The 8,842-nt window shown below is 63.7% G+C and overlaps 1 protein-coding gene across 1 annotated transcript; it reads right to left on the bottom strand.

Moving 5' to 3' along the window:
* Positions 1-1,031: 1,031 nt before the first annotated feature.
* Positions 1,032-8,751, bottom strand: LOC138734754 (phosphatidylserine lipase ABHD16A-like; the record flags this gene model as incomplete). Its single annotated transcript, XM_069882561.1, has 15 exons — positions 1,032-1,151; positions 1,282-1,328; positions 1,689-1,787; positions 2,977-3,050; positions 3,520-3,582; positions 3,836-3,892; positions 4,008-4,071; positions 4,521-4,625; positions 5,322-5,445; positions 5,529-5,578; positions 5,953-6,016; positions 6,315-6,416; positions 7,497-7,611; positions 7,942-8,037; positions 8,672-8,751. Coding segments are annotated over 15 exons (1,242 nt in total), but the record flags the coding sequence as incomplete, so codon positions are not given.
* Between the last annotated feature and the right edge of the window lie 91 nt (positions 8,752-8,842).

Below are 8,842 nucleotides of genomic sequence, written 5' to 3'. Positions count from 1 at the left end.
CCAATAAGGATCAGCCCAGTGCTCCCAGTAAGGACCAGTTCCTCCAGTGAGGATCATCCCAGTGCTCCCAGTAAGGACCAGTTCCTCCAGTAAGGACCAGTTCCTCCAGTGAGGACCAGTTCCTCCAGCGAGGATCATCCCAGTGCTCCCAGTAAGGACCAGTTCCTCCAGTAAGGACCAGTTCCTCCAGCGAGGATCATCCCAGTGCTCCCAGTAAGGACCAGTTCCTCCAGCGAGGATCATCCCAGTGCTCCCAGTAAGGACCAGTTCCTCCAGTAAGGACCAGTTCCTCCAGCAAGGATCATCCCAGTGCTCCCAGTAAGGACCAGTTCCTCCAGCAAGGATCATCCCAGTGCTCCCAGTAAGGACCAGTTTCTCCAGCAAGGATCATCCCAGTGCTCCCAGTAAGGACCAGTTCCTCCAGTAAGGATCATCCCAGTGCTCCCAGTAAGGACCAGTTCCTCCAGTGAGGATCATCCCAGTGCTCCCAGTAAGGACCAGTTCCTCCAGTAAGGACCAGTTCCTCCAGCAAGGATCATCCCAGTGCTCCCAGTAAGGACCAGTTCCTCCAGCAAGGATCATCCCAGTGCTCCCAGTAAGGACCAGTTCCTCCAGTAAGGACCAGTTCCTCCAGCAAGGATCATCCCAGTGCTCCCAGCAAGGACCAGTTCCTCCAGTGAGGATCATCCCAGTGCTCCCAGCAAGGACCAGTTCCTCCAGTGAGGATCATCCCAGTGCTCCCAGCAAGGACCAGTTCCTCCAGTGAGGATCATCCCAGTGCTCCCAGTAAGGACCAGTTCCTCCAGTAAGGATCATCCCAGTGCTCCCAGTAAGGACCAGTTTCTCCAGTAAGAATCAGTCCTATTCCAGCCTCAGGGCCTCAATGAGTCGGGGTCCCAGTAAGGGGCTCCCCCTGCTACAGCCGCCCCCCAACCTCCCCCCCCCCCCCCCCCCCCAAGTTTTTAAGCTTTATTAGCTCGTTAGTCCGGAGCTGCCCCCCCCCGCCCCGGCCTCGTTAATTAAGACGCGGGTACAAAAGATCGTGGGGTTTAATGAGCGGGGGAGGGGCCGAGCGGGCGGGGGGGACGGAAAACCTGGGGGGGGAGGGGCGAGCAGTGCGAGGCCTCGAAGTCCTGGAGGTGGTGCTGGGCCTGGGGGGGGGGGGGGGGCAAAGGGGGGGGTCAGGAGCTGCTCAGCACCCCCTTCCCCCCACCTTAGGCCCCTCCCCCTCCAGGGAAGGGGCGGGGCTAATAGGGGAGGGTCAAATGGGGGGGGTCTCACCAGGAAGAGCGCGAGTTGCTGCCGCTGTGCCGGGTCCAGCGCCTCGCCTGGGGGGGAAAGGGTTAACGGGGGGGGGGGGGCTGCCCCATAGCTCCCATATAGCCCCCCCCATAGCCCTCCCTCTGCCCCATAAGCTGCCCCACAGACCCCCCCTGCCCCCTAACCGGACCCCCAGACTGCCCCATAGCCCCCCCTCTGCCCCACAGACCCCATAGAGCCCCCCCTGCCCCCTAACCGGACCCCCAGACTGCCCCATAGCCCCCCCTCTGCCCCATAAGCTGCCCCACAGACCCCCTAGAGCCCCCCCTGCCCCCTAACCGGACCCCCAGACTGCCCCATAGCCCCCCCCGCCCCACAGGCTGCCCCACAGACCCCCTAGAGCCCCCCCCTGCCCCCCAGCGCCTCACCCAGGCCCCACGGGAAGGGGGGGTCCCGGTCCCCGGCGAAGGCGCCAAGGGTCTCGCGGCACCAACGCTCGTCAACGGGGCAGCGAGCGGCCACCGCGCCTGCGACCCACACATGGGGGTCAGAGCCCCACAGATCCCCCCACAGAGCCCCTGCGCCCCACACATGGGGGTCAGAGCCCCACAGACCCCCCCACAGAGCCCCTGCGCCCCACACATGGGGGTCAGAGCCCCACAGACCCCCCCACAGAGCCCCTGCGCCCCACACATGGGGGTCAGAGCCCCACAGACCCCCCCACAGAGCCCCTGCGCCCCACACATGGGGGTCAGAGCCCCACAGACCCCCCCACAGAGCCCCTGCACCCCACACGTGGGGGTCAGAGCCCCACAGATCCCCCCCATAGAGCTCCTGTGCCCCACACGTGTGGGTCAGAGCCCCACAGACCCCCCCCTAGAGCCCCTGCGCCCCACACATGGGGGTCAGAGCCCCACAGACCCCCCCACAGAGCCCCTGCGCCCCACACATGGGGGTCAGAGCCCCACAGACCCTCCCACAGAGCCCCTGCGCCCCACACGTGTGGGTCAGAGCCCCACAGATCCCCCCATAGAGCCCCTGCGCCCCACACGTGGGGGTCAGAGCCCCACAGACCCCTCGTGCCCCACACGTGTGGGTCAGAGCCCCACAGACCCCCCCATAGAGCCCCTGCGCCCCACACATGGGGGTCAGAGCCCCACAGATCCCCCCCACAGAGCCCCTGCGCCCCACACATGGGGGTCAGAGCCCCACAGACCCCCCCATAGAGCCCCTGTGCCCCACACGTGGGGGTCAGAGCCCCACAGACCCCCCCATAGAGCCCCTGCGCCCCACACATGGGGGTCAGAGCCCCACAGATCCCCCCCCAGAGCCCCTGCGCCCCACACATGGGGGTCAGAGCCCCACAGATCCCCCCCTAGAGCCCCTGCGCCCCACACATGGGGGTCAGAGCCCCACAGACCCCCCCATAGAGCCCCTGCGCCCCACACATGGGGGTCAGAGCCCCACAGATCCCCCCCTAGAGCCCCTGCGCCCCACACATGGGGGTCAGAGCCCCACAGACCCCCCCATAGAGCCCCTGCGCCCCACACATGGGGGTCAGAGCCCCACAGATCCCCCCCTAGAGCCCCTGCGCCCCACACATGGGGGTCAGAGCCCCACAGACCCCCCCATAGAGCCCCTGCGCCCCACACATGGGGGTCACAGCCCCACAGACACCCCCACACGTGTGGGGCTGGGGGTGGGGGGGGGTCTCACCCTGCTCGGCCGGCGCCGCCTCCAGCCACTCTCGGACGATGGTCGCGCCCTCCCCCGCCATCACCTTGGGGTACCTGGGGGGCACAGACCCCTCCTTACCCCCCACCCCCCCACTTCTGCCCCCCCAGACCCCATTTTACCCCCCCAGACCCCATTTTACCCCCCCAGACCCCAATTTCTACCCCCCAGGCTCCCTTTAATGCCCCAACCCCCTTTTTACCCCCCCAAATCCCCATTTATGTTCCCTGAGTCTCTTTTCCGCCCCCCCAGCCCCTCGTTTCTTCCCCCCCAAACCCCATTTTACCCCTCAAACCCACTTTTTACCCCCAAGCCCCCATTTTTTTTACCCCCAGACCCCTTTTTACCTCTCCCAACCCCCATTTCTGCCCCCCCAGACCCTTTTTACCCCTCTAGACCCCATTCCTGCCCTTTGAGCCCCTTTTTCACCCCCCCGGCCCCTCGTTTCTTCCCCCCCAAACCCCTTTTTACACCCCCAGACCCCCATTTTTGCCCCCCAGACCCCCCTTTTGCCCCCCTCCCCACCGGTGCCGCAGCAGCCGCATCAGGAGCTCGTTGCCGCAGTTGGAGCCGATGTCATCGGGGGTCCTGGGGGGCAGAAATTGAGGGGGGGGGGGTGCAAAAGGGGGGTTTGGGGGGACCCCAGAGTTTTGGGGGTGGGGGACATCCCCATTTTGAGAACCCCCATTTTGCAGAGCCCCTAGAGTTTGGGGTGATCCCCATTTTGGGGTGTCCCAGGACTTGGGGGTCCCCGTTTCACGCGTTCTGGGGTTTTGGGGGGGTCCCAGGGTTAGGGGGGTCCCCGTTTTTGGGGGGGGGTCCCCCCGTTTCAGGCACCCACGTGGTGGTGATGATCTCGTCCTTCGTCCTCCTCACCAGCAGCACCGGCCCCTGGTACCTGGGGGGGGGGCACAAAAAAAGGGGGCTGGGGGGTCCCCAAAACGAGCCCCAGCCCCATCAGGAGACCCTAAAACAGGGGGGGGACCCCAAAACAGAAAAGGGAGCCCCAATACCTGCAGAGCTGCTCCCCGTTGTTGAGATTCAGGTGCTCCCGCACCGTCTGAGTCACCAAATTACCTGGATAACGAGAGATTAACGAGAAGGGAGTTAATGAACGGGGCGGGGGGGTTTGGGGGTGTCCCAGTGGATTTGAGGGGGAAGCAAAGGGTTTTGGGGGTCCCAGAGGGATTCTGGGGGGAGGGATTGGTATTTATTGGTATTTCTGGAGGGTTTTGGGGGTCCGGGTGGGGTTTGGGGGGGTCCCCAGGGTTTTTTTTTGTAGAAAAAAAAGGGTTTTAGGGGTCCCAGTTGGATTTGGGGGGGGATGTTGGTGGTTCTCGAGGGTTTTGGGGGTCCCCAAGGTTTTTTGGGGGTGAAACAAAGGGGTTTTGGGGCTCCCAGAGGGATTTTGCAGGGGGGTGTTGCTGGTTCTGGAGGGTTTTGGGGGTCTGGGGGGGGTGGGGACAGAGGATTTAGGGGGATCCCCAGGGGGGTTTGGGGGGGTCCCCATTTTTGGGGTGACTCACGCCAGCTTCGCGGCAGCACCTTGAGGGCGAGAGGGAGGACGTCGTCGAAGGAGGCGTCGAGGACCAGAGCCCCCAGCTCAGGGTACGACATGGCCGCCCACGTGGCTGGGGGGGGGGGGGGGGGGAAAGAGAGTAAAAAGGGGGTTCGGGGGGTCCCCAAAGTCGGGGGAGACCCCAGAATCTGAAAGGAGATCCCCAAGATGGGGGGGACCCCTTCTTCCTCCTAATCGCGTGCCTCGGGGTACAAGGTGCTCCTGGGGGAGGGGGCTAGAAAAAAGGGGTGCCCCGTGCCCTCCAAGTCCCTCCCAGTGGCCTCCCAGTCCCTCCCAGTGCCCCCCAGTCTCTCCTAGTGCCCCCCTAGTCCCTCCCAGTGCTCCCCAGTGTCCCCCAGACCTTCCCAGTGCTCCTCACGTCCCTCTCTGTGCCCCCAAGTCCTTCCTAGTGCCTCCCAGCACCCCTAAAACTCACTCCAGTCCACTCCCAGTGCCTCCAGCACCCCCAAAACTCACTCCAGTCCACTCCCAGTCCCTCCCAGCACCCCCAAAACTCACTCCAGTCCCCTCCCAGTCTCTCTCAGGGCCCCCCAAAGCCTTCCTAGTCCCTCCCAGTGCCCCCCAAATCCCTCCCAGTACTCCCCAGTGCCCTCCAAACCTTCCTAGTGCTCCTCCCGTCCCTCCCAGTGCCCCCCAAACTCACTCCAGTGCCCTCCAATTCTTTCCTAGTGCCTCCCAGTGCCCCCCAAACTCACTCCAGTGCCTCCCAAGTCCCCCCCAGTCCCTCCCAGTGCCTCCCAGTCCCCACCCGTGAAGCCGCCGATGGACCAGGCGTAGAGCACGATGCGGCGCGGGGGGAAATTCAGCCGCTGCAGCGCGAATCGCAGCACAACGTCCATCGCGTTCGCCTCGCTCTGCGGCAGCGGCACCCCCTGTGGAAAAGGGGGGGGGTCAGGGGGGCCCCAAAACCCGGGGGGGAGACCCCAAAACCCAAGGTGGGGGGGTCAGGACTCACAGTGCTGCCAAAGAATCCGGGGTGATTCCAGCCCAGGACGGAGTAACCAGCTGGGAGGGAGAAAATTGAGGGATCACCCCCGCTCTGGGCCCCAGGAGCCCCCCCAGAAGGAAACGAGGTTAAAGCAGGTACCCCAAAAATTAAAATTTACCCCCCAAAAATCTAAAAATAATAAAAAACCTCACTTAATTACAGATAAAAAAAGCTAACACCCCCCCCAAAGTTAACATGGTTCAGCCGAGCCCTCCCAGTCCTGCTATGGGGCAGGAATGATCCATGGAGTTTGGGGGGGAGGGAGAATATGAGGGGCTCTATGGGGCTGGGGGGGGGACATCAGGGGGTCTCCGTGGGGCTGGGGAAGCTCTGGGGGGGGTTGTTATGGGGCAGGGGGGGTCGCTATGGGGCAGGGTCTGTGGTTCCGCACCCTCCAGAGGGGTGCAGAGGCACCCGACCTCGTAGAAGCCGGCGTTGCCCTCGCAGCAAATGACCTAGAAAAAAAATCAGGGGGGTCACAGCCCTATAGAGACCCCCCCAACCCCATAGAGACTTCCTCTTACCCCATAGAATCCCTCCCAGCCCCATAGAGACCCTCTCTAGCCCCATAGAATCCCTCCCAGCCCCATAGAAACACCCCCAGCCCCACAGACACTCTCCTCAGCTCCGCAGAACCCCCTCTCAGCCCCACAAAACCACCCCCCAGCCCCATAAAACCACCCCCAGCCCCACAAAACCACCCCCCAGCCCCACAGAACCCCCCCTCCCAGCCCCACAGCCCCCCCCCCCGACCAAGGTGCCGCCCCGGGGGTCGCTGCCCCCGCGCCGATCGATGAACATGGTGTCGATCTCGTTGCCGTCGCACGCCAGGAGCTTCGCCCGCTGCCCCTCGAACTGGGATGGAGAAGATCGAGAAAGGTTTTGGGGGGGCTCGGAGGGGGGATTTGGGCTCGGGGTGGGGGTTTTGGCGGGGCTCAGAGACTATTCGGGGATTTAGAGTGGGGTTTGGAAGCTTAGAGGGTCGGTTTTAGGGTCAACGAAGATGTTTTGGGGGGGGGGCAGAAGAGATTTTGATGGTTCAGGAGACTTTTTTGGGGTTTTCGGGGGGTTGGTGCTCCCAGGGCCGTTTTGGGGTCCATTTTGGGGGTTTTGTGGGGTTTTGATGCTCCCAGGGTCATTTTTGGTGCTATTTCAGTTTTTTTCAGAGGGTTTTGTGGCTCCCAGGACTGTTTTTGGTGCTCCCGGGGCTGTTTTTGGGACCGTTTTGGGGTTTTGGGGTCTGTTTCAGGATTTTTGGGGGTGTTTTGTTGCTCCCAGGGCCATTTTGGGGTCCATTTCAGGGTTTTGGGGGGGTTTCGGTGCTCCTGGGGCCGGTTTTGGGTCCATTTCAAAGTTTTTGTGGTGTTTCAGTGCTCCCAGAACCATTTTGAGATCCATTTCAGGTTTTTTGGGGGGTTTTGGTGTTCCTGGGGCCGTTTTTGGGTCCGTTTCAGGGTTTTTATGGTGTTTCAATGCTCCCAGGGCCGTTTTGGGGTCCATTTCAGGGGTTTTGGGGGGTTTCAGTGCTCCTGGGGCCATTTTTGGGACCGTTTCAGGGGTTTTGTGGTGTTTCGGTGCTGCCAGGGCCATTTTGGGGTCCATTTCAGAGTTTTGGGGGGGTTTGGTGTTCCTGGGGCCGTTTTTGTGGCCGTTTCAGGGTTTTGGTGGGGGTGTCGGTACTCCCGGGGCCGTTTTTGGGTCTGTTTCAGGGGGTTTGTGGTGTTTCGGTGCTCCCAGGGCCATTTTGGGGTCCCTTTCAGGGGTTTTGGGGGGTTTCGGTACTCCCAGGGCTGTTTTGGAGTCCGTTTCAGGGTTTTTTTGGAGATTTCGGTGCTCCTGGGGCCGTTTTTGGGGCCGTTTCAGGGTTCTGGGTGGGCGTCGGTGCTCCCGGGGCCATTTTTGGGTCTGTTTCAGGGTTTTTTTTTCGGGTCTCACCTCCTCCACGAGGCGCGCCTGGCCCTGCAGCAGGGTGGGCAGCAGCGCTCGCTGCAGCAGCCGCACCGACCCCGGGAACAGCAGCCGCCGGCCCAGCGTCCGCGCCAGCACCAGCCTGGGGTTGGTGGGGGGGGGGTTAGGCTCCGCCCACTCGGGGGGGGCGTGGCCAGAGACCCCTTGGCCCCGCCCACCACAGGCCCCTCTAATCCCCTCACACACGTGGAAGGGGTGGCCCCGCCCCTTGAGCATCACGTGATTCTCGTTGGCCACGCCCCCTTTCCATCTGGCCACGCCCCACCTGTCAATCATCTCCTTGGCCCCGCCCCCTCTCCATCTGACCACGCCCCCACCTGTCAATCATCTCCCTTAGCCACGCCCCCTCCCTTGGCCACGCCCCCTCCGTTGGCCACGCCCCCTCCCCAGCCCCAGGGGGCCCCCCCCTCACCTTCCGAGCCTCCCGGGGGCCCCCAGCAGCCGCTCCCACCAGGGCCGGGGGGGCTCGGGGCGGGGGCGAAGCAGCGGAACCGACCGGGACCCCCCCCTGGGGACAAGGAGGGGGGGGTCAGGGGGGGCCCAGGACTGGGAAGGGGCAGCCCCGAGGCTTTGGGAGGGGGGAACAGGATGATAAGGGGGACCCTGGGGGTGTCCTCAGGGTTATAGGAGGGTCTCGGGGGGTCCCCAGGGTTTGTGGGGGTCCCGGCGGGGATCCCCAGGGTTATAGGGAGGTCTGGGGGGGGTCTCGAGGGGTCCCCAGGGTTATAGGGGGATCTGGGGGGTCACATGGGGGTCCCCAGGACTATAGGGGGGGTCTGAGGGTGGGTGCCGAGGGATCCTCAGGGTTTGCGGGTCTCCCAGGGGGGCCCCCCAGGGTTATAGGAGAGTTGGGGGGGGATCCCAAAGGGTCCTCAGGTTTTGGGGGGTCCTGTGGGGATCCCCAGGGTTATAAGAGAGTCTCGGGGGGGGGTCCCAAGAAGCCCCCAGGGTTATAGAGGGGTTGAAGAGGTTCTAGGGGGGTCCCCAGAGTTTGAGGAAGTCTGGGGAGGGTCCCGGGGGGGATCCTGAGGGTTATAGAAGAGGTTTGGGGGGTCCCCAAGGCTCGGGGGAGGTCCTGAGGATTATAGAGGGGTCTCGGGGTGTCCCCAAGGCTCGGGGGGGGGGTCCCGGGGGGGTCTCACCAGGCGGGGCCGTCGCTGTCCCAGCAGAAGTCGACAGGCCAGCTCCGGAAATCGAAGGAATAACGGTTCAGTTTGCGCTGGGGGGGGGTGAAAAATGGGGTGAGGGCCCCCCGAGATATAGTGGGGGGTTCTCTGGGGTTTGGGGGGGACCCCAAGGGGGGGGTCACCTTG

This window comes from Phaenicophaeus curvirostris, unplaced genomic scaffold (genome assembly GCF_032191515.1).
Source record: "Phaenicophaeus curvirostris isolate KB17595 unplaced genomic scaffold, BPBGC_Pcur_1.0 scaffold_191, whole genome shotgun sequence".
In the NCBI taxonomy this organism is placed as follows: Eukaryota; Metazoa; Chordata; class Aves; order Cuculiformes; family Cuculidae; genus Phaenicophaeus; species Phaenicophaeus curvirostris.
Note: the sequence above shows the minus strand (reverse complement) of the source record. Positions and strands in the feature narration are given on the sequence as shown.